Below are 25,450 nucleotides of genomic sequence, written 5' to 3'. Positions count from 1 at the left end.
ACGCAGTATCTTCGAGCTGCTCATGAACGCTGATAATTGCTCCACATTTTTGCTTATCGCAGGATCTGCCGGGGCGGCCAAGCTAGCCACCGCCTCGTCAGTTGAGTTTGGGATGTGTTTTGGGGCCTCCAAAATCCGTGCCCCGGCCGTGGGTTTCCCCACGGATGGATTTCCACTTGAGTGGTTGCCACCTGAAGTAATGTCGTTGGACAGAGACTTCGGGTTTGCTTTTTATACCTACTGCCAGGTGGGTGGGTATTGCCGGCCACTATGGCTCCGACGCAGACCACGTAGCCGCCCAATGTGGGACAGACGCTACGTGGGTTTAGGGTGGAGTAGAAGAAGATGAAGAAGTGGAAGGCCTTAACCATCGATGCCGCGATGGGGGATATACCGCCCCTGCTCGGTCACCAGAACCCCGTTTTCCAGCGTGCTCCGCCGCAGCGGGGGGTAGGAAATCGGTCCGATCCGTGACCTTGTGCACTGTTCCTTGTCTCAGGCCCGCCCTCTAAAAGAGAGCTATGAATTCTTCTCCCTAGTGCCGCCCTCTGTGGGTGACAGCCTCAAACAGCTCGAAGAGAAGCGCCGAGTGGCGCTCTCTGTCGGTGTTTTCCGGTGAGCGCCCTCTACCGGTACCGCTTTTGTCGGGGTTAGACAGCACTACCAATCAGCTGGGTCATTTGGTCCAACATTCAGCAACGCGGGAAAACATTGCCACCGAAAGAAAGGGAGTCCAGAGAAAGCTGCGCTTACCCAGTCTCCCTGGCCCTAGGACGTTAGCTGGGAATCTGGGGCCGGCCTGTCCTCCAAGCTGAACCTTGGGGATGCCTTCACTCCTACATCTCAGGTGAGCCGTGGTGCGAGTTCTGTCGGGATCTCACGGGCTTTGATCCATCACGGGGCCGTATAGCCGCGCACATACCGCAGCGCTTCGCGGCGCCCGTCCGTCTCGTTTCACCTTTCTCTTCACTCTCCCTTTCATCTGCACGTGTGTCCGTGTGTGTGTGTTTGAAAACCTCCAGGTGAGCAGGCTGAAATATTGCCGCATTAGGTAAATAATATCAGTGGTTTAGGGGTGCTTCAAAGCCGCAGAGCGGAGCGCCAACAAAAGCCTCCGACGAGAAACTTCGACCCAAAAGTCTCCGCCGAAGCTACCGCGTGTCGGATACTCTTTTATGGGCACCTGAGCTGATCGATTTCACTGTAAATGGGTAAGGGCAGAAATAATTCGTTGTTAAGTCTTTACAGGTAGGGCGGACAACAACACCACCTTCATTCATCAATAGTAAAGTTTCCTGCCTGAAATTCATCATCATTCCAAATGACTGTATTCCCTTTTAAGGGGGCATGCGCAGTGGGAGCGCAAAAAAATAGAACATTTTTCCCGAATTTTTTTCTGGTAAACTATTGAATTTTTTTTTTAAATATCGCTTTATTATGTGAAAGTACATCATTTGAACTTTACATTTGAAAAAAAAAAAGTATAAAATATTGAGCAGTTTCAAAGTTATGCCCCCGTCGAAATGAGGGCCGTCTGAAAAACACGGTTCGCGGTGACCAAGACTGTGTAAATCTGGATCGTCGGAAATCAAAAAATTAAACGGATTTACATTTATTGAAATTTTATCTAGTACTTAATCGATGGATATTAAAAAACAAAAATATTCGACAAAATGGCGACCTATCAAAGTTGAACAATAGTTTTTCGTTAAAAAAAGCGGTAGTTTTTCAGCTGTAAAAAAAAAAGTTTTGTATAAAAAAAATCAATCCTTCGATTAACTACTAGATTATTATGTATTAAAAAAGCATGCTAAATTTCAAGGCAATCGGGTTACTGGTTTTCGAGTTAGAGTGGTCACCGACTTCAAAAACGTAGTTTTGAGAAAAACGTGTTTAAAGTTTCAACTCACTATTACATAAATCGGATGCCCCAACCTTTCAACATGTGTATCTCAATGAATTTTCACCGGATCATTTCAAAATTTTGTGAACACATTTCTAAATATATGCACATTACGATAATGCAACCAAAAAATTCGATTTTTTGAAATTTACAAGTGCGCATGCCCCCTTAAGTCTTCCCAACACTTTCTACAAATTTATATTGTGTGGCGGTGGTGCTGATTAGGAAGTAACCGACCCCTGTGACTCTTCACTGAGCTAGGCCGTTCCCGTAGGCAGAGTATGCAACCAATCGGTATCCACTTCGCCGTGTTCGTCACACTACGTTGATGACATACATTTAAAACTCATTAGAGATTTGTCATCAAATACATTTATTTTATGTTTTTTTTTGTTTATTTCTTGGTCGCCGTGACCCTAAAAAAAGGCTGCATTGCTGCTCGCATTTTGCAGCGAAAAAAGGAAGACCAGATGTCATGGCCACATATCCACATCGAAGATTTCATGGCATATGCAGCTTTGGTTTTATTTGCCCTACAGCTCTACAGATTGGCGACTGTCGGAATCAACCGTCAAGTCCCCCAAATACTTGCTACAAGCAATCGGAAGTGCATTGCTCAAGGAGGAATAAATGCAAACAATTGTCGTCGAGGTAGAGTCCATTCTAAATTCGCAACTGAACAACGCTCGCAACGCTGCCACCCGCGTGGTTTAAACATAAAAGTTATTCTAATTCCGATTGTTTAGTTATATAGCAGCGATAGGATTAAGTCGGCCGATCCTTATGAAATTTGGCAGATTACTTTGCCCAAAATGCAATCTATACCAAGTCCTATTTCCCTAGCTTTAAAAAACACCAAAGTTATTCCAATTCTCATCGTTCTATGATAGCTATAGGATATAGTCGACCCATCCTAGCGAAATTTAGATAAGATATTTTGGCCAAATACATGTCTGAAAAGTCCCAACCCTCTAACTTAAAAAACATGAAAGTTATGGCATTTCTGATCAATCAGTTATATGACAGTTGTTCCGACTGCCTGCAAACATAAAAAGGATGTGTGCAAAGTTTCAACTCGATAGCTCTAAAACTGAGAGACTAGTTTGCGTAGAAACAGACAGACGGACAGACGCACATGCTCATATCGACTCAGGAGGTGGTCCAGATCAAGAATATATACATAAACTTTATAAGGAGATGTGGGAGATGTCTCCTTCACTGCGTCGCATACCTATGATCAAAATTATAATACCCTCTGCATGGGTATAAATATATAAAAAAAAATTTTTTTTTTGTATATAGAAAAAATTTACCTGATTTACTTGATCATCAACAATACTTTTATAGGCTGCTTCAGCTAACGCAAAAACATGTGGTTCTAAAACTCCAAAATTGCATCCGTGGTACTTTTTTACATATTCCTGAAAAGATTATACACAATATATTAACAGAGTTTACAAGATAATATATGTTACAAGAAAGAATGTATAATACATTGTATATGTATATACGAATATTATATGTATAAACATGAAAACGACTATAGACGAATTTTTTCGACTATATGATATCCGGTACCACACTATACCACAAACGTAACGTAAAACAAGAAAGAAAAGCTAACTTCGGGCGGAGCCGAAGTTAATATACCCTTGCAGTTAAGGTTGTTCCATTTCCGATCGTTCAGTTATATGGCGGCTATTGGATATAGTTGGCGGATCCCTATGAAATTTGACAAATCAGAATTTTTTGCCCAAAATGGAATCTTTACCAAGTCCCATCTTTCTAACATAAAATACACGAAAGTTATGCCAATTCCGATCGTTCTATGACAGCTACAGGATATAGTCGGCCGATCCTTATAAAATTTTACACAGAAGATATTTTGGTCAAATATAACATGTGCGGAAAGGCCCAACCCTCTAACTTATAAAACCAAAGATTAATGGCATTTCCGATCAATCAGTTATATGGCAGCTATAGGATACATTCGACCGATCCCGGCCGTTTCGACTTATATACTACCTGCAAGGAAAACAAGGATGTGTGCAAAGTTTCAACTCGATAGCTTTAAAACTGAGAGCCTAGTTTGCGTAGAATCCGACAGACAGACGGACAGACGGACATGCTTATATCGACCCCCATTGGGGGGTATTCTTGGGGTACCCCAAGTACCCCCCAATGGGGGGTACTTCTGTCTTGGGGGTACCCCAATAATACCCCAACAGTATAAAAACAGGATCTCCATATTAAATGGAAATTTTTGAACCAAATTAAATGATTATTCATAAAACCGTTAAAATGAAGCATGATTCCGAACCGAAACTGATGTATGTAAAAATTGCTCAAACCAAGTAGACTAAAAAAAACTCAAAAACCAGCTAGCATATTCTACTAAAATATTTTTTCTAATAAACTAGAAGATGATTCAATAGGTAATACAAACTTCATAATTCTCTTTGAGTCTCCTAAGGTAAAAAATCGGCTACTAGGGATGTTGGAGGTCCAGAGATCGCTGAACATCCACACGATATGATGCAACATCTTGGTTCCCTGGCCATTACAAGAGCGGAAACTGGGACAAAATAATTCGTCTCCCGAATTTCCCGTTTATGAGAAAAATTTGTATGCTTTGTCTCCAACGGTATCACTTCAAATAAAAGCACGGCATGTTTTAAAACTAACTCTACTCAACAGGACCACTGGTACTGTCTTACCGACAGTATCACCAAAACCCTTACAGGTGATTCCACTTGTAAGACATATATTTGTCTCACGGATTTTCCGCTTATATCAAAGCCAAATCAGGCTATTGTTAGAGTGGAAGACATTAAAAAATTTAAAGCAGCTTGAGATTCACATCATCCGTTAGGATACGTGGGCCATTTCTGATGTTTGAGACAATCTTAATCTTATGTCCGATAGGGGCCTACTAGTGGCACTCTCCGGGATTTAAATTTACCGGAACACGATGGAATAGTGAAAACTCACCTTTTTTATTTCTCATATCTTATCATCATTTCATTGCATTTTGTTTTGTCTCTAGGTCAAATTAATTCTTTAGGTCGGCTACTTGACTTATATTTTATATCTGATCAAGATGGAATTACCCTTTCCAGAGATTTGAATCTTTCAACCTTGGAGGATTCATATCACGTCACTCTGGAGGCTTTAATCGAAACAATTTTATTCGTAGATCATAAGTCTCTCCGTGTGGCAATAGATATTTAATAACTTGTGTGACGCAGAATGTTATAGGAGTTATAGACTTAGTTTACTAAAGATACAAAGCAGTTTTATAACTAACCGTAACCGTGTATGCTTTCCTCCTCTTAAGCTTGAAAATGCGACCTCTGATCATGCCACCTCCGATTTATTCGCAAAATGTTTTAAAACAACTTATTCAAAAATGAGTTTATTATGGGATCTTCAAAGGGTTCATTCTATTTAATCGCCAGGCGCCGATGGAATTCCAGACTGTGTGCTCATAAACTTTACAAATTTTCGTAAGACGGCATTTGTTTTGGCTTCGATATAAACAGAGATATCCGATATCTTCGCAGTGTCACTGACGGTGGGGTTCCTTGAGTGGAAGCGCATTTAGATGATCGCTGATTTTCAAAAAACCATCTAGCAACTCTAGTTTTCTCCTTCTGACGGTCTTCTTCAGGATATTCACATATCAATCCACTTATTATCTATAAAATTAAGCGAACGAAACCGAAAAACAGTTCCGAGCCGGGCCCAAATATTTAGACGAGGCTACTCAAATTAGTATACATATCAGCTGAAAAGCAGAAAAAAAACGAAGAAAGAAGAAGAAAAACTTGTAAAAAGTTTATCCGATCTACAAGCAATAATATGTATATAATATGTATATTTCACCGTAGATTCACAGTGGAAAACCCGCACAAATGTTATGGACCACTATGTCATATGTCATACTATGTCATACTTCGGGATTTCTGCGTAAACTGCGGAGACACACACAAAAAAGAAGACCCCAGTATGAAAAAGTGTGGAAACTTCGAATGAAACAATCTACTTAGTTCGCTGTATGGTATATAAAAAAAAAATAAAGAATCACGTGCGACAAGCAATACCACCAAACAGACGGAACGAGTTTACTGCATCAACAATTACGGTAGACGTTCCTTGCCAAAGCTGCGTGATCCTTATTCGAACCTACAAACACGACCAACGGCAACTCCTATCTCCAAGAACAGCCACATGGCAAAACTAAAACTATGATGCTTACCCTCCGTAACAACAACCATGCTACGCACCTACAATGCACCTCACAAGCAAACACAATTCACCACCATCAAATAGACAAACTATCTGCGAGTGCGAATTCTCTCGCTTGGAAATTGGCTCGGGGATTGATGGATTGAAAATATACAATCATTAAACTAATCATGATAACTAAAATTAAGAGGCAATGACCTGACACTGATAAATATGAAGACTTTGTAAAAAGAAGTACTGTAGAAAAGTATTTTATCATCAGTAGTAGCTGCAAAACATAAAATAATCGTCAATATTCCTTGTTCCGACAAATCAATGATTTAAGTCTTGGATCAACCACATTGGCCCCTCGACTTAGTGTTATCCTTAACTTTTTATCAAATAACCAACCTCTTAACGAGGTAAAATATCTTAAATACTAAAATCTTAAAGATTTCCACCCGCACGTGACCGTTGTTTTTATACCCTTGCAGTGGGTATTTTAATTTTAGTCTAATGTATGCAACGCAGTGAAGGAGACATCTCCTATAAAGTATATATATACTTTGATCTGGTGATCCTGAACCTCCCGAGTCGATGTGAGCATGTCTGTCTGGCCGTCTGCCTGTCTGTTTCTACGCAAGCTAGTCTCTCAGTTTTAAAGCCATCGAGTTAATAAATTAAAAACATCCTGTTTGATGCAGCATATAAGAGTTATATAGTTTCTATCGGAAATGGTACAACCTTGCTATTTTTAAAGATGCTTGGGACTGTTTACACCATTTATAGTAGACAATTGATTTGATGGTGAAATTTTCATATGGATCGGAAAACTTACATACGATCCGATTTATATATAATAATATAAGCTGCTAATTAACTGCAAGGGTATATGAACTTCGGCTCCATATAACTGATTAATCGGAAAAGCCATAACTTTGGTATTTTAAGTTAGAAAAATGGGACTTGGTAAGGATTCCATTTTGGGCAAAGTAATCCGATTGGCAAATTTATTTTTGGGATTGCCCACCTACTCAAGATATAGTCTGAAAAGTGGAGCTACCAAAAAGAAAAGCTAATTTTGTTTGGAGCCAAATTTGATATACCCTTGCAGTTAATGAGCAGTTATTTTATTAGATATATATCGGATTGGATATAGTGCGCCCATCCTTAATAGAATTTAGCTTTCTCATAATTTTTCTAAAATGTTCGTAAAAAAAAGGTGGTTAAAAGCAGAATTCATGGAAACTCCCCTTCATAGAAAGTGTCAAATACTTTGGTAAGGTTTCCGTCCGCTGGTGGTCACCTCTTGTGGAGGCAACCACTACACTTAGACTGTATTCAGTCCTTTAGTCTGCTATGCAGTTTTCTGTGATGTCCTTGTGACCTGGGACCCAGATGAGGCTAATGTTATACTGGTTTGCTATCTCGTGGAGTGATGATCTACAGTCTGAGACTGTTTTGGAGTTACTGGTGACCAAGCTTATCGATTTTATAGCCGCTTAGCTATTACTACATATATTAACTCATCTTCGTGTGGAGTTGTGTATGTTTAGGTATTTTAGTGCTTCCCTTATGGCCTTATGGTGCTATCACTTCGGCCTGAAATACGTTGCAGGGATTGGGTAATCTAAAAAAGGTTATAATGCCTAGTTGTTCCTCCTCCTACTCTATGTTTAGTTTAGAGCCATTAATATAGAAGCTTAGTCTGGGATATGGTCTCCGCATTTCTTTCTATTAGGAATGAAGGTATGGAAAGGTGTTTTTGGATACTCCCTGAGAGTGCAGTCGTCTGTACTGCTGGGAATGAGTTGGTCGTTTAGTAAAATGGTGGAGTGGCCATTCTTAAGGTGACTCCATTGCTGGGTTTCCCTAAGTCTGATAGGCGCTGGCTACCATACCAGTACAGTAGTATGTGTCTGTCTATGGCGGTGTAGATCCAGCTTACAATGTAGGGGGGCATGCCACACTTCATTCCTATGGATTTTTTACAGCAGCCTTTTTTAACCTTTCAATTTTGGAGTTCCAGTTTATCTCCTATCCGATATTAGCCTTAGGTATTTGACACTTTTGATGAAGAAGAGCCTTTGGTTGGTTGTTTAGTCTTAGGGGACGAGGGACGGGAATTTGTATTTCCTGCTGAACAGAACCAACTCTGTTTTTTTGCGTATTTACTCCTAGGCCATTTATGCTTGTCCATTCGGCTAGGGTTTACAATTTGGCGCCCATAAGATTGCTTAGCGTCTGTGGATATTTTTCTGCGAACAGCATTGCGACGTAGTCCTCGTATGCCACTATCCTACAGCCTCCCTCTTCCATCTTGCATAGTTGACAGCTTTGTTCCATAGGAGAGGGGAAAGGACTCCTACTCGTGGAGCACTTCTGCTGATGGCCCTTGTTAGAGAGGATGTGCCTAGGCAGGTGATCAAAGGGTACCACCAGCTGGTCATCTACCCCAAGAATCACCAAGGTGCTGGATATGGTGTTCGGAAAGACGTTAATAAAGGCCCCTTCTATACCCAGGCATACAAACTTCTTCTGAGAAATGGATTTCTCTATTTTGGAGCGAAAGCAGTCTCGGTAGAATTAGATTTTTTGTAAACATGTTATGCGTTAGAGATTTGGGTAGGGCTATGATACATAGGGCTCTTAGGTAGAGGCCTATGACTCTTTCTAGCGTCTTAAGTAGGAAAGATGATAAATTGATTGGTCTGAAATCTTTTGGGATCGTTCGCGATGGCTTACCCGCTTTGGGTATGAAAATGATTTGCGATTTGAACCATTGTTGTGGAATTTTGCCTAGTGCAGGAGATCTTTTAAAGATATTTATGAGCCTATTTGTGGCAATGTCCCCTGCTTGTTGGATTTCTTCAGGTGTTATCTCGTCTGGACCGGCCGATTTATAGGGTTTGAAAATGTGTTTTTCCCAGAGTAGGGTTTTCTGGTGAATTTCCAGTTTAAATTTTGTGGGAAGGGCGTTTTTATTGGGCGTCCGCTTCCGTGGGAAGGATTTCTATGTGGAGCGCTTCGCTTTACGAATGGCTTTTTTATAAGAAGCCAAAGAGACATAGTACTCGGTCCGGTTTTTGCCCTATTGAACAGGGCTCTGTGTGCCGTCTGGAGATTTGCTAGCTCTGTAGACTACCAGGGTGGCCAATTTCGCTTATTTGATTTAGTTCTTGGACATGCTCTTCTGAGGGCATTGTTACAGGCTTCAGGGAATTCTTGTGCCAGAGTGTTAAGACTTTCCATGGTTTGATCATAGTCTGGTGGCTTTGGTGCGATGATGTTGGATAAGAGGAGTTCTGTAGTTCTGTATGAGTTGAAAACGCATCAGACCTTCAAAAGCTCCATAACGTCAGACTTTAGCCATTTTTGATATTATTCGGGAAAGAAATTTATTTTTAATTTTCGACGAAAAAACAACTCTTTAGCTTCAAAATTAATTTTTTTTTATATATTGTACGATTTAAAAATAAAAGGTGTAACATTTTGAAAATAACCGTTTCTGTTACGCTAATAGACGTCATACCCATTTTTTGGCGTTATTGAAACTGTTAATTTTATAATGTCATAACTTGTTATTACATTGCAGAGGGTATTATAATTTTGATCAAAAGTGTGCAACGCAGTGAAGGAGACATCTCCGACCCTATAAAGTATATATATTCTTGATCAGGATCACCTCCTGAGTCGATATGAGCATGTCCGTCTGTCCGTCTGTCTGTCGGTTTCTACGCAAACTAGTCTCTCAGTTTTAAAGCTATCGAGTTGAAACTTTGCACACATCCTTCTTTCCTTTGCAGGCAGTATATAAGTCGAAACGGCCGGGATCGGTCGACTATATCCTATAGCTGCCTTATAACTGATTGATCGGAAATGCCACAACTTCGTTGTTTTTTAAGTTAGAAGGATGGGACTTTCTATGGATTCTAGTTTGGGCCAACTTATTCGATCTGTCAAATTTCATAAGGATCGGCCGTCTATGTATATCCTATAGCTGCCATATAACTGAATGATCGGAAATGCCATAACTTCGTTGTTTTTCCAAGTTAGAAGGATGGGATTTTTAATGGATGCCTCTTTGGGCAAAATAATTCGATATGCCAAATTTCATAAGGATCGGCCGACTATATACGATCCGTTATATATCTAATAATATAAGATGCGTGGCGCCACCTAGAGGACTGCGACTCAACTGCAAGGGTATATAAACTTCGGCTCCGCCCGAAGTTAGCTTTCCTTTCTTGTTTTGAAATGAGATAACATGGTGTTTAAGGGTTGCTATATATATTTGTAGCCTAGGCTCTACTAAGTGTTGCCTGGCGCCATCTGACGTGTTCGTTGGGAAGTTTGACATGTATTAACAGAAACGTGGTCAGAACGTTTTGACGTACGGCCATAATTTGTGTTGTTTACAGTAACTTGACAAAATCAATTTGGCAGAAAATGGAATTATCTCGTGAACATTTTCGCTGAATCATTTTCCACGGCTTACGACGTGAATTAACACGACAGGAGTGCATCGATGAACTTCAATCTTTCTAAGGCGATGATTGTATGGCGGTGATGGTCGTCCAAAAACAGTCGTTGTTCCATAGAACATTGACGCCGTGCATGAACTGATAATGCAAGATCGTCATGTGACATACCGTAAGATAGAGGCATCCTTGGATATTTCACTTGGATATAACACTTGGCCTTAAAAAATTTGTTCTCGTTGGATCTCGCACAATTTGACAATCGCTCAAAAAAAGACTCGTGTGAATTGGTGAAAAAAAAAATGTGAAAAAATACAATCGCGGAGTTTCAAAAGACGTTTATAAAATCGTCACAGGTGACAAATTATGGATCTATGCTTATGAGCCCGAAACAAAACAGCAATCGACCGTGTGGGTCTTCGAAGACGAGCCAAATCCAACGAAAGTTGTTTGTGGAAGAAGCAGGTCATGGGGCGACATTTCCGCTTGAGCCACGTAGGACGGTCAATTCTGAGTGGTACACCACAATTTGTTTGCCTGAAATCTTCGGAGAAATTCGGAAAACGAACAAGAGAAGACGGATCATTCTGCACCATGACAATGCGAGCTCTCACACATCAGCTCAAACCAGTGCCTTTTTGACCGGCCAAAATGTCGAATTGATGGGTCATTCACCATACAGCCCTCACTTGGCACCCAATGACTTCCTCATATTCCCGCAAATCAAGACAAAAATGCGTGAGCAACGATTTTCGACGCCAGAAGATGCTGTTGAAGCGTTCAAAAACCATGTTTTGGAGGTGTCTCAATCGGAGTGGAAAAAGTGATTCGACAATTGGTTTGAACGCATGCAAAGGTGTATAAGTCTTGCTGTAACAATAAAACCATTTTTAAGCATAAATATTTGCATTTTCATTATTAGGCCAGAAATATATATTGTTTTTGAGTAATTGATTTTTTAATTCTCATGCTGTAATGTTTTTGCTTTTAAAAATTGTCAGCAATTCCAAAGCTTTTTATAAAACTTATTACTCAACATTTTCAACACCTTTGAAGTTTATTAATATAACGCCTTTGTAGTTCAATAATATCACCGTGTCAGCATGTTAGCATCATGCCGTACCAACTTATTGAAACTAACATATTTTGCCATTCCGGAATGGCTTACAAAAAGACATAATTTGCACTGACTTTTGTAATGCATTTGACTTTGTTAACCATTTGCTGCATTTAAATAACTCCGGTTTTTTGGGATTCCCAAAAGAGGTGTAATATGCATATTGCGAATTCCCACTGTACCACATGTAAAACTTATGACTTTACCAATTAACCATCACGCATCATGCATATACTCCATTTCTCACACTCCCGCTTACCAATACACACATAAGTAATAAAGTCTCTTCGCTGCTGGCCGAAATATAGGAAAAGATATTCATTATAAAGGACAAATGCATCCAACCAAATCTTTTGTTATACAATAATGTCGATGGGTCTAAAATCCAGCAAAGAGTTACCACATACAATACAACATAAGTTAATCCTGCAAGGAACACCAACCTACAATAGAACATGCGCTGATCTCAAAAGAAACTACAACAATGCAACATACAATAGAGCTAAACACACAACGGCTATAAGGACCTACATCATACAAGGGCATAATGGCTGGACCGATCGGAAGTGGAATCTGGATATAAAAAGAAACGATCCGTTGAACAAAAATGTTTAACTAAGTGAGTATAGATGGAGCTATGGCAAAACGTAAGGGCGTTAGGAAGAAAATCAATAAAAGAATAGCGCACATAAAGTGGCTATTATATAAATAACAAAGACCACCCCTATGGGCAACGGCCCAAAAGTTACAAGAAGAACTTGATTTTCTTGAATTAAGTCAAATATTTAAAAAGCAAATAACCCCAGCTCACTCAGCATGTTAAACAATATTTAAAGAAGAAATATTCACAAATCCACTTCCGAAACGTAAAATAAAATAGAATTTAACGCTTAAATAACCCCAGCTCACTCAGCATGTTAAACAATACTTAAAGAAGAAATATTCACAAATCCACTTCCGAAACGTAAAATAAAATAGAATTTAACGCTTCCAGCTTTTTGATAGCGGCCGAATTAAACAATTTTAAATTCCGGTTTATTATTTGTTAAGCTTTAATTCCGCGCAATATAACAAAGCATCGGTTAATATCAGCTGCAAAATATGCAATTAAGAACTAACAGCTTGGACGCAGATTCTCTTCCAAAGCTCCAAATAACAACAAAGTGTATGCGAAACTGGGAGAAAGACAGACAAGAATACATTCTGGAAGAATCTGGAAGGGCAGCAGACACATCTTTGCAATGGATTATTCCAGTGGAATAAGAGGCATTCCAAATGGGGCAATTCAAAAGATGCAATTAACAAAAATGCGAAGATTCAATAAACTATATTATCATAAGGTTATCATGTAAGAGGGTGAAAAAATGGTGATCAATGTTGCATTTGTGTGGTGTGGTGTAATTGTTATAGAATTCCGAGAGGCCACAGGAACAAACCAATAAATCGTTCGAACGCAGCTTGCTAGTTGCAGAATGAAGATTGAGAAGATTTATTTTAAGACCCACTGCTTCTTATAATACTTGTTTCAACATAACATGTATTTATCATTTATCTTATCAAAATAGTTTTAAGTTGTTTGAAATAATATGGTGCATGCTGTGATGAAATTTCGCCAAAAACTCTATGCAATGAAACAAGAATCTGCAAACAGCAAAAAAAGAGCATCGGTATGGTATGGTTAGTTATAGAAGTGAAGATGTTATAGTAGTGACTCTCTCGAAAGCGATAAAAAGTCTACGACTATATAACTAGTCTGGTCAAACAAGAGATAACGTACCAGACTCAGCTTAAAAGTGATTAAAATTCCATATGCTTCTCTATGGATCATAGTGAATCACTTACTTTACAAGGCAGAAGACGAATGAGCAGAACCACACGTATTCTTCAACGAAGAGACGAACAACGTTGAATAATATGAGAATGATCTCATTATAACCAATATAAAACATGTAGAATTTGCAGTTACCCATTTTTTGAACTGAAAACGCTGTGCCTAATTTCCCGCTATATATTGTGAAGCTGCGTGCCAAATTAGGTGACCAAACACTCACCCACCCTAGCCTAAATATATAAGCACCCAGAATATAAACTCGTAAAGTCTTTGCAATTTAAATTTATTACCATTCACGAATTAAATATGAGGATATAACTATCAAAATATCACTACAAATAGATAATAAGAAATACAAATTTAGGCCATTGGCTGTACCCCACATGAGAGGGACGCATAGTGACAGATTTATTAATAACAACTGTTGAAAAGCTTCAATTTTTAATGAAGAGTGTGATGTTCTGCAAGTGTGCAAAGGGCGCAATAACGCCAACATGCATCCCATCAAGTCGGTGCTGGGAAAAATTTATACTTCGGTAAACAGCACTAAGCACAGATGCACTCAGCCCCACGCAGCGATAGGCGTCGTGGGGACACGCCAGAACCATTGAGGTTTACTCATCACTGTCCAAGGTGATAAAATAATTACAGGCCCCGGCATACCAGAATAGGAAGCCGGCTGCATCCGATCGATCAGGCCCACCAAAAAGCCAGAGGGTAAATGATATTGCACAAAGCGCTGACACAACTAATAACACAAAAACCACCTTGGCTTCTAGCGAGGCAGAAGAAATTGACGACGACGCTTTTTGCGAGTATGACTCGAATGCCATTAATTTGAAAATCCATACCCCTGATATTTCTTTTGACCATAACATCGGCAGTGCCGATTCGGCACACGTCTACTCAAACGGACTTCTCAAAAGCTAAATACATTCCCATCGTTGATAGTCGAATTCTGGTAAGGAAGGAATTCGCATTTGTAAAACACTCAGAAAATCTCTCATACTCTGAGAGCGCATAGTAGAAGACTGTGATAGAATGACCAGTTACCCCAATCGCACATGCAAAAACTCTTGAGCATTGATGTGCGACTGTCTCAACTCGTTGGGCATCCATTATAGACTAGCCAGGAGCTTCCTAGGGACGGCGTTAAAGGTAGTGGCGGGAACGCCAGACGCTAAAGATTTTAATACTTATAAATGCAACTAATAAATTAGACAGGACCAAATAAATAGAATTTCCACAACTGTTAATCAACCCTTGAGTTCGGTTAATAATCTTAAATTGATTCGGGATACCTATACGAGTTGTTATTATCTCGAAATAGAGCTGCAGAATTCAATGCTCGCAGTGGCTTTTGCTAAAGTTAAAATCGTTAGCCCCAGCATACTAGATCATGCAGACCTGGAAAGTGTGTGGATGGAAGAGCCCAACGATTAAAATCGTATTGTCCGTAGCGTCTCTTAAAATCCTATAATCCGTTAACATTTTACACATTATTTTTAAATTTCCAAAAACTAAGTCAGCCTGCAATAAGACTACCATTTTTCTTGCTGGAAGATAACGTAATAGCGGAATGCAACGGGGTGATTCACACGGTGAAGAATTGCTCCATAACACCAGGGGCCACTTTTTGCCAGCTGGCGTTGAGAGGGACTGCTCATTGCGAGATCCAGCAAAGTGACCTGCATCCCGTTACTTACGTTGGAATATAAGTTCTTTATGTAGCGGAGCGTAGAACTACAGGATCAAGGGGTACTAGCGCCACCTAGCGGGCGGTGCCCTTGCAAGTAGCAACATTATACAGCTCTAGCCCCGACAGAAAGCCATTGCTAAACGCACCATGCATTCTTTTCGAAACCGCATCTGGACCTGAAAGGTTGCTTACTGAGAGGTTGCTTGAAGGGTAGCTGTGCAAGGCTGTCCAAAAAGGAAGAGAGAGGTTGGGGAGATTAAATATTGTTTTCCCAGGCCCCTAAGGGTAAGTTCGATTGGCTGCAGAGCAAAGAAAATGAAAATGATCCATACAAACATTTTTTTGTATTGTTGGGTAAGGAACGGCGGCTTTGATTAATCACCGTTTACCTCTGCCGTGGAGAAAGAAGCAGCGAGCAGGGCAAGATTGAAATAATATTGTAGGTTAAAATTTCTACATTTAAAAGTAGAAGTAAAAATCATTTATAATGAATAACAAGAATGATGTGAATTTTTAAAGTTTACATACCGCCAACGAATATGAATTTGGCGCTTAAATGAATATAAATAATTTTCCTCAAAAATTTAAAATTTTCAGAAAAACATTGAATTGAATTATATTGGAATGAAAACACTAACAAAGTTACCTTTTAAATATTTATATCACATTTTTTTGCATATTTTATCCCACAAATTTGTATAAAGATTTACGGTTATTTTTTTGTGAATGAATATCCTATCTTTCCTTTTATTACATAAATATATTATGTCTGAGTAAATACTCTGTTTTAACTCCATGCTGACCCAAGAGCCATCGTAAGTTGTCGGAAGAGCATTGGCCATGGTAGGGAGGGCTGATAACACCCCGTTCACATCTAGGGGCGTGGCATGTCCATTGAGAAGTACTGTTTCTTTTTCTTAACCGTCTGTCTGATTTTCATGCTATCTCTTTTTCGGCCGATTTAGGCTCGTTGCCTATTCGCACGCGATAAATTATTAAAGATACAAATGAGCGCCCGTAATCTGAATCCTCTAAATAACACCACGACATTTGCCGACGAGATATAGCCGGATTTCAACGCGTGCGGGATTAACAGTTTGCAAGACCACTTTTTTTTGGTACATTTATTGAGTGAAGCTCTAAAACGTACTGGCTTAAAGCTAACAAAAATTGAACTTCTTAGCGGCCACGCAAATATACAAACTTGTTTGTCAACACTTTTTCACTCATAATCATTTTGTTAACGGTCAGACCAAAGAAAAAATACAAAATTTAATAAATTCGTTTCATGCTCTCCCAAATATGGCACTGTACAACGCATTTTTTTTATTTTATCCCGGAAACTGCATACATTTTTCTCATAAAACATTTAGTGCAAACAATAGGTGCACAGTAACTTAGTCCAACCATTGCATTTACAAGATTGTCAAATGATTATCCCAAATTTTGGATTGCGATTGTATCGTGCATGCCATTGCAACTTACGGTCAATAACTTTGTCAACTGTTTGATTTTTCTTTTTATTCTCGCTCTTTCGCTCGTTTCCAATTTCGATTCTTCCATGGCTACACTACTTGTTTTTATTCCGAGCGGCATTTCCATCTAACACATGCTTCCTAGTGGATACTTTCTCTATTCAAGGGTGCAATTCGTTTTCCTTGTGTTCTAGCCAACGTACAACTTGCCCTTAACATTTAAAAAATTGCTTAAAATTCGGACTTATATGCCTTAAGCCTTTCAGCTAACACCCCAATTTAAATTTTCCCGAATCTCTTGTAAGATTTCTTCCGGCCGGTCCACGTGCAATTGTTTGAATGCATAAAATAACTGCAATTGCAAATCATAATTCTCAAATGTCTTTCCTCATTTGCTTCCCCACTACTGTTAAATTTTCACATAGTACGCTTTGTTTGGGACGTGCCCTCAGATGTAATTTTTATTGTAGGTGTTTATTTTTAAATAAACAAAGGAGTGTGGTCAGTTCACAACATTATTTATGCGTCTTAATTTTTCGACTGAATTCTTCGACTGCTGATCCGATCCGTGTATCAAAATTGTTAACGAATATTAAACGAATGCATCCTGAAACGAAATGCATCCTGTTTATAAATTGCAATACTGCCGCACCGATGGATCACAGTCGAAGAACCAGACAAGCGGAATGTAACATCAAAGCCATTTATGAGAAACGCTAAGCAAAGCATTAAACAAAATAAAAACATCATAATTCAGCGTGGCGTTTTACCATACAAACCATCCATACAGGCAAAACGCATGATAGAACCGTTACTGATAAGAGACATCAAGCACCAGTTTCCCCTCAAGTTTGGCATTCACATCGATAAGCTTTTAAGCAGCAACATGAATATTGCAGCAGTTAAGTGGCCACTTCGCTGTACAATCTCCGAACACAATTAATGAACTTCTTCAATTTTTTCGGAGACCGATTTTTAGTAGCTGGAGAATAAAATGCAAATCATAAGCTAGGTAAGGAAATTATACAATGCAATAATAAATGTCGGAAAAAACTGTAATACGTCACGCTGGATACCCCAACCTACAGTAGGAGGACATCGACTGCTGTACCACAGTCTTGGATTCAGTACTTGTCGAAGCAGCAAACTTGTTGGGACCCAGAGTTTTAGGATTGGACTCTAACAATTTTAAAATAATCCTTATTGTCAACCCTAACCATAATAATTAAGGCTATCAGCAAACTATTTAACAGAACTACAAGTGTCTGGTCCTGCAGCTTTAAATATTTGTTTACCCAAATCACCCGGGACGTGCCTTGTTTTTTATACCATTGCAGAGGGTATTATAATTTTGAGTTATAGCGTCGCAATCATGGAGCAAAATAAAGAGAAAATACGGCATATTTTACAGTACTACTACGATAAAGCCAAAAATGCATCTCAAGCCGCCAATAAAATCTTTGCAGTTTATGGACCCGATACAGTTTATATTTCCACCGCGCAACGATGGTTTCAACGTTTTCGTTTTGGTGTAGAGGTGGTCGAAGATGCGCCACGCTCCGGAAGGCCTGTCGTCGAAAATTGCGATAAAATCGCTGAATTGGTCGAAAGAGACCGGCATAGTAGCAGCCGTAGCATCGGTCAAGAGCTGGGCATGAGTCAGCAAACCGTTATAAACCATTTGAAGAAGCTTGGAGTCACTAAAAAGCTCGATGTATGGGTGCCACACGAATTGACGCAAAAAAACATTTTTGACCGTATGGATGCAGGCGAATCGCTTCTAAATAGCAACAAAGTGGACCCGTTTTTGAAGAGAATGGTGACTGGTTACTTACGATAACGTAAGGCGCAAACGGTGGTGGTCGAAAAGCGGTGAAGCGGCCCAGACGGTGGCCAAGCCTGGATTGACGGCCAGGAAGGTTCTTCTGTGTGTTTGGTGGGATTGGCAGGGAATAATACACTATGAGCTGTTCCCCTATGGCCAAACGCTCAATTATAGAAATTCTCATCCATTTATCTCGAAATATACCTAAGTTGTGTTATTTCCGATCCATCAGTTATATGGCAGCCATAGGATATAGTCGATCGATCTTGGCCGTTCCGATTATATACTTCGTGCAAAGAAAAGAAGGACGTCTTCAAGTTTGAATTCGATAGCTTTAAAATTAAGAGACTAGTTCGCATAGGAATATACAGACGTGCTTATATCGACTCAGGAGATCAAAAATATATATTTATTATAGGTTTTGAGATGACTCCTTCTCTGCGTTGCGCACTTTTGACTAAAAAAAAAACAATACCCTCTGCAATGGTTTAAATTTGGAGGACTCGAATTTCTCAAATTAGTGAAAACAAGAAAGAAAAGCTAACTTCTGGCGGAGCCGAAGTTAATATACCCTTGCTGTTGTGCCATTTCTGATCGTTCAGTTATATGGCGGCTATATGATATATTCGGACGATCCTTATGAAATTTGGCAAATCAAATTATTTTGTCAAAAATAGAATCCGTACCAAGTCCCATTCTAACTTAAAAAACACCAAAGTTATGCCAATTCCGATCGATCTATGACAGCTATAGGATATAGTCGGCCGATCCTTATGAAATTTTGTAGACAAGATATTTTGACCAAATATAACATGTGTGGAAAGTCTCAACCCAACCCAACCATCTTTCTAACTTAAAAAACACCAATGTTATGGCATTTCCGATCAATCAGTTACATGACAGCTATAGGATATAGTCGACCGATCCCGGCCGTTCCTACTTATATACTACCTGCAAGGAAAAAAAGGATGTGTGCAAAGTTTTAACTCGATAGCTCTAAAACTGAGAGACTAGTTTGCGTAGAAACCGACAGACAGACGGACAGACGGACATGCTCATATCGACTCAGGAGGTGATCCTGATCAAGAATATATTTACTTTATAGGGTCGGAGATGTCTCCTTCACTGCGTTGCCCACTTTTGACCAAAATTATAATACCCTCTGCAAGGGTATAAAAATACATCATTTTAAATACATGGTTTTTCAACAAAAGCATTGGAAAATTTTCTAATTAAACACTTGGGGAATTTAATCTTATAAGGTGTGTGTAAATCATTAACAGAGACTTTTCAAAAAGTGTGTGACTTGGCTAAAAACGATACGAAGCGCGACGATAAGAAACGCGATAAAGCGATATTTCTGTGGCGCACCTGATCAAGTTAAACGCAAAATGCTTTTTTAAAATAGATTACCACTTACCTTGTTAAAAATATTAATAGGTTTATAAGGATTTACTGCAATAAGTATTGAACCTGTGTAAGTCTAGAAATTTTTATCATCGGATACCAATTTTTGTTATTCTTAGCACACTCTAAAAATGCAATTATTTTAAAAATCCTAAAAAGCGTTGGCTGAAAAAACCCAGAATAGGTATATGGTTTAATAAAGAAGGTTAGTTAATTGAAACGAATCTAATAAAAACCAAAGGAATCAAATAGGGTAAATGTATATAGTAACGGTTTGGCACATGTCCTAAAGGTACTTCGATCTACTAACATGATGCAGCCTTGTTAGAAAAAATGGTGGTGAATCTTGTACCTTCATGGTCGTCAGTCATATAATCTTAGATCAAAACAAAAACAAAAACAATAATATAAATCTTCTTCGGCAAAGGAGATTATTGAAAGTGGCTAAATGCTGTTTAAATAGGGGACCAGATTCGTTTATGTGCCCAGAAAAAATATAGAATGAAAAATACATTTCCATTAACATTATAAGTTGGAAAAGTTTCTTAAAAGATACATTAACATAAATAAATTAACATAGTTCATAAGAATGTTGTTCACAATTATCATAAGAGTTCCAGAGTGCTTTGTTAATATTTGAAAATAACAAGAAAGGAAAGCTAACTTCGGGCGGAGCCGAAGTTTATATACCCTTCCAGTTGAGTCGCAGTCTGCTAGGTGGCGCCACGCATCTTATATTATTAGATATATAACGGATCGTATATAGTCGGCCGATCCTTATGAAATTTGGCATATCGAATTATTTTGCCCAAAGAGGCATCCATTGAAAATCCCATCCTTCTAACTTAAAAAACACCAATGTTATGGCATTTCCGATAAATCAGTTATATGACAGCTATAGGATATAGTCGACCGATCCCGGCCGTTCCGACTTATGTACTGCCTGCAACAGAAAGAAGGGTGTGTGCAAAGTTTCAACTCGATAGCTACAAAACTGAGAGACTAGTTTGCGTAGAAACCAACAGACAGACAGACAGACGGACAGACGGACATGATCATATCGACTCAGGTGGTGATCCTGATCAAGAATATACTTTATAGGGTCGGAGATGTCTCCTTCACTGCATTGCACACTTTTGACCAAAATTATAATACCCTCTGCAACGGTATAAAAACAAGAAAAGAAAGCTAACTTCCGGCGGCTCTGAAGTTGATAAACCCTTGCAGTTGGGTAGCAATTTTTTTGTATTATGTATATATTAGATTGTTTCCTCCAGATCCTAATGAAAATAAAGAATATGTCCCAAGCATCTTTCAAAATAGAAAGATTGTGCCATTTCCGATTGTTCAGTTACACGACAGCTATAGGATATAGCCGGCCGATGCTTACAAAATTTGGCAGATCAGATTATGTTGCCTAAAAAGGAATGCCAATATCAAAATTATGGCATTTGCGATCAATCAGTTATAAGGGAGCTACAGTATATACTCAACAGATCCCGGCGTTTCTGACTTTTATATTGCATGCAATTAAGAGATGGATGTGTGCAAAGTTTTAAGTCGATAGCTTTAAAACTGAGAGACTAATTTGCGTAGAAACAGACAGACGGACATGCTTATATCGACTCAAGAGGTGATCCTGATCAAGAATATATATACTTTATAGGGTCGGAGATGTCTCCTTCACTGCGTTGCACACTTTTGAACAAAATTATAATACCCTCTGCAAGGGAATAAAATTCACCGATATTGAATTTTGATAATATTTTTTTTCTCGCATAGAATCGTTGTATACATACCTGCTCACTAAAATTCAGTATCGAGAGTATGAATTACTTTCAACACAAGCGGATTTCAAAGTATAGATCTACTATACTAGATTCTACAACGAATATGTTGGCTGCTCGGCCAATTGCGCTAAACTTGTTTTCCAGTTATACCCAAAGGATTGGTATCAACATTTTTTTCCTGAACTGGTGCAAAAGAAATATGTCATTTTAGCCGATTTTAACATTTTTTTGCAGTTAAGTAGCATATTTTAATATTATATGTATATGTATATGTATGGAATCGCCATTATAAGAATTTCGATATTAAAGTTCCATGCCTGAAAAACGCTTGCAAATAGTCCAATTTTAATTCGAAAATAATGGTTCTGTGCGGAATACATATCGCGCACATCAAAGCAGTTAATTCAATTAACCATGGAACACTTTCGCACCACGTTTACTCTTATTGATAGCTTGCATCCCCAGAGACACGTACGATGCGTACAGAACAAGCTATTGCTAGTGTAGAGCGAAGCTTTGAAAAAGAGCCGAATGAGTCTATCCGCCATCGAGTCTAACCACCATTACTAACTTTTCCATTCCTGAATTGAACAACCATGATTTCCAAGAGCTGTACTTCCAACAAGACTGCGGAACATGTCACATATCTCGTGCCACAATCTCGGGGTGATGCTGGATACGCGGCTATCATTCCGGAAGCACCTGGAGTATGCTCACAAGAGGGCAAGCGTGACGACTAGGGCACTCTCGCGCATGCTTCTTAACATTAGAGGCCCAAGGCAACAAAGGCGTAAACTTTTCACCAGCCCCGGTGTGGGCCGAGGCAATGACCGTGCGGTCTTACGCACGTGGCCGACTATCACCTCTGCGTTACGCACGTCCTGCGCCATCAGAACGGTTTCAGACGACGCGTGGCTAGTGATCGCCGGACTCATACCGCTACGGGAACTAGTCCGGGAAAGGTCGGACCTGGCTGATACGGCTCAGAATGAAACCACGACGGTGTCGGCTACGAAAACTGCGGCGAGAGCCAAAAGTCTGGCCAACTGGCAGAGGTCATGGGAGCACTCCACGAAGGGACACTGGACGCATAGGCTCATTCCAGATGTGGGAGTATGGACTGGAAGGAAGCACGGCGAGATGAATTTTTACCTCACTCAGGCCCTTAGCGGACACGGGTGCTTCCGAAGCTATCTGAAGCGATTCGGGCACGAAAGAAAGGATGGCTGCCCCACATGCGGCAGGGGAGTCATTGAGGACGCTTTCCCTGTCCTCTTAACTGTCGGCGCTTTGACGCGGAGCGCCTCAACCTTGTGGAGAGCATGGTGCCACAAATGCTGCAGTCAGGGTCCAAATGGAAAGCTATGAAGGAGCTGGACCCTGGAGACGGGGGAGGACTAAGATGCAGGAGTTGTGCGAAGCATTGCTTCTCGGCCGTACCGCACAACACGGCATCAAGCTCTTTTAGCCCCAAAAATAAAATAAATAAAATAATGTAAATAATCTACTGGTAAGATAAGTTAAAATAAGAACAACTAAAAAAATGAATATATAAAAAAAACAATCGATTTATTGAAAGACACGATTGTTGACACCCTAATTTCACGTTTTGGGTCTGTGTATTGGCCTCCAAGATCTTGTGACTTAACACCGCTGGACAGCTTTCTGTGGGTCTATGTAAAGTCATTGGTCTATTCGGATAAGCCACGAAAGCTTGACCATTTGGAAGATAACATTCGCCATGTTATTGCCGATATACGACCACAAATGTGAGAAATAGTAATCGAAAATTTGACAGATTTGCATATGCCAGAAGTTATGTTTAAAATGTAATGTCACAATATTATCTTTCCAATAAGAACAAAATAATGTCAATCGAATAATCCGTCGTTGTTTTATTGAATTTTAAAGTTCTATACCTCTAAAAAAAACACGCTTTTTATTAATAAGGTCAGAGGTGTCTCCTTTACTGCGTTACACACTTCCGGACAAAATGATAACCCTCTGCAGGGGTATAGAAAAACTAATTTTATGTTACTAAACTATGTAACCAAATAAAAACATAATGCTATAATGTGTAAAAGAAAAAGTGGAGTAAGAGTAAATATATTTAAGAAAATTGTCGAAATAAGGGCAATATTAGGTACCGACCCCCGATTGCGGAGCAGTGTTGCCAACTTTTTCTTAAAAAAAAACGGTTTTTGACGTGAAAAACCATAAAATAAAGTAAAAAAACAAATTATAAAAAAGCCATAAAAATCTTTTTTTTCAACCCAAATATATTTTTTGGGTTTAGTTAACAGTAAATTTTATTTTGTTTGTCTTATATTAAAATATCAATTAATTCGTCTATATTTGCTGCTTGGTAAAAATCATACGTAAAACTATACGTAAAAATTTTGAACTCCCTCAGCTTCCTCAATGTGGACAAAAAACATACTCCCTAACTAACATCAAATCCCCAAGATGAGAGACTTTCATATAATACATCGGACGTTGTAAACAAGAAATAAGGTTGAAAATACATAAAATTATATATTTATCCACGAATACGGAAATAGCAAATGCCCACGCAAATATAAACGCAACCATACCTGACTTTGGGGGAAAAAAATACATTTACGAAGATTTTTAACCGCAATCAAATTAATACACCTAACAGAAGGCAAATATAAACGCAACCATACCTGAGTTTGGCGGAAAAAAATACATTTACAAAGATTTTTAACCGCAATCAAATTAATAAACCTAACAAAAGGAACCCATAAAGTAATTTAAGTCCTAAAATCCAAAATAGTAGGATCAACTATACACAGTTTCACAAAATGAAACTGCTATTGGCGGTATCATAAATAAATTGAAAGAAAAATTATCGGCGAACGTTGTCATCCGACGTTGTTAGAGCAAAAATGGTAAAAATTTATTAGAAAGGAAAGCCGAAAACCAATTCACAAACTAAATAGTTAACTTGCTCAAAATATTAAAGGAATGTTGACAAATGCAGCACAAAAAAGCAATATAAATTTTGATAAAAAATGGCGAAAGCGAATTGCGAATTCAATTATATGAATGACGCTGTAACCAAATATATTCAATGTAGTACACAACACACGAATAATTCCAATGTAATTTATACAAATAACCTTGATAATTCTTGTAGTATCAATGACTGAAAGTTATCACAGAATTTTTTTTTTGTAAAAATTATGTTATCAAAAGAGGAAATTTGAATGCGCAAATGAGAACAATTTAGTCAATTCAGGAAAAATAAACAAGTTTTTCTATACCCTGTGATGGTATATTAGGAATGGACTTTCTAAAAAAGTTCAATTGTAAACTTGACTTCAATACAGATGATTAATAGCTGGTTAAAAGCCCTAGCTAATAAAAAAAACCAATAGATACTGAATCTATACTGACGGAAACATTCTTAGCGTATTGTGAGGCTAAAGAGCCATTCAACGAAGCTAAAGAAGGGGGAGTTGAGGTGGGTCAAGCAAGGGTGGTCAGTTAGGGAGGTTGAAGTCCGCGTCGCGGGACTAGAGAAGCGATGAAGGGAGAAACGCGAAGGAACAGAAAAAAGTAGAGACGCCGAGGTCTTATGGTCTTAGGAGGATCACCGAGGCCGTGGGGATGTAGGATGTAGCGGCCTTGGAGGGGCAGCGGGGCCGAGTAAGCGACAGCGGAGGATCAAG

The 25,450-nt window shown here is 39.1% G+C and overlaps 1 protein-coding gene across 8 annotated transcripts in view; it reads right to left on the bottom strand.

Annotated features, from left to right (window-relative positions):
• Positions 1-25,450, bottom strand: part of LOC26515191 (unconventional myosin-VIIa) — a 381,684-nt gene that overhangs the window by 318,229 nt on the left and 38,005 nt on the right. For 7 of the 8 annotated variants that reach the window (XM_014904701.3, XM_032453966.2, XM_014904700.3 and 4 more), the window contains exons 3-4: positions 19,979-20,041; positions 3,217-3,324 (exon numbers count right to left, since the gene is read on the bottom strand). In XM_014904701.3, coding sequence (XP_014760187.1) covers positions 3,217-3,324; positions 19,979-20,041 — 171 coding nt within the window. Of the gene's footprint in view, positions 1-3,216; positions 3,325-5,210; positions 5,280-19,978; positions 20,042-25,450 lie in introns of those variants that run through there. The other variant, XM_044714627.1, reaches the window with a different exon arrangement.

The sequence above is a fragment of the Drosophila ananassae genome, chromosome 2R (genome assembly GCF_017639315.1).
Source record: "Drosophila ananassae strain 14024-0371.13 chromosome 2R, ASM1763931v2, whole genome shotgun sequence".
NCBI classification, from domain to species: domain Eukaryota; kingdom Metazoa; phylum Arthropoda; class Insecta; order Diptera; family Drosophilidae; genus Drosophila; species Drosophila ananassae.
The sequence above is the reverse complement of the archived record's forward strand: the minus strand, read 5'-3'. Positions and strand labels throughout refer to the sequence as shown.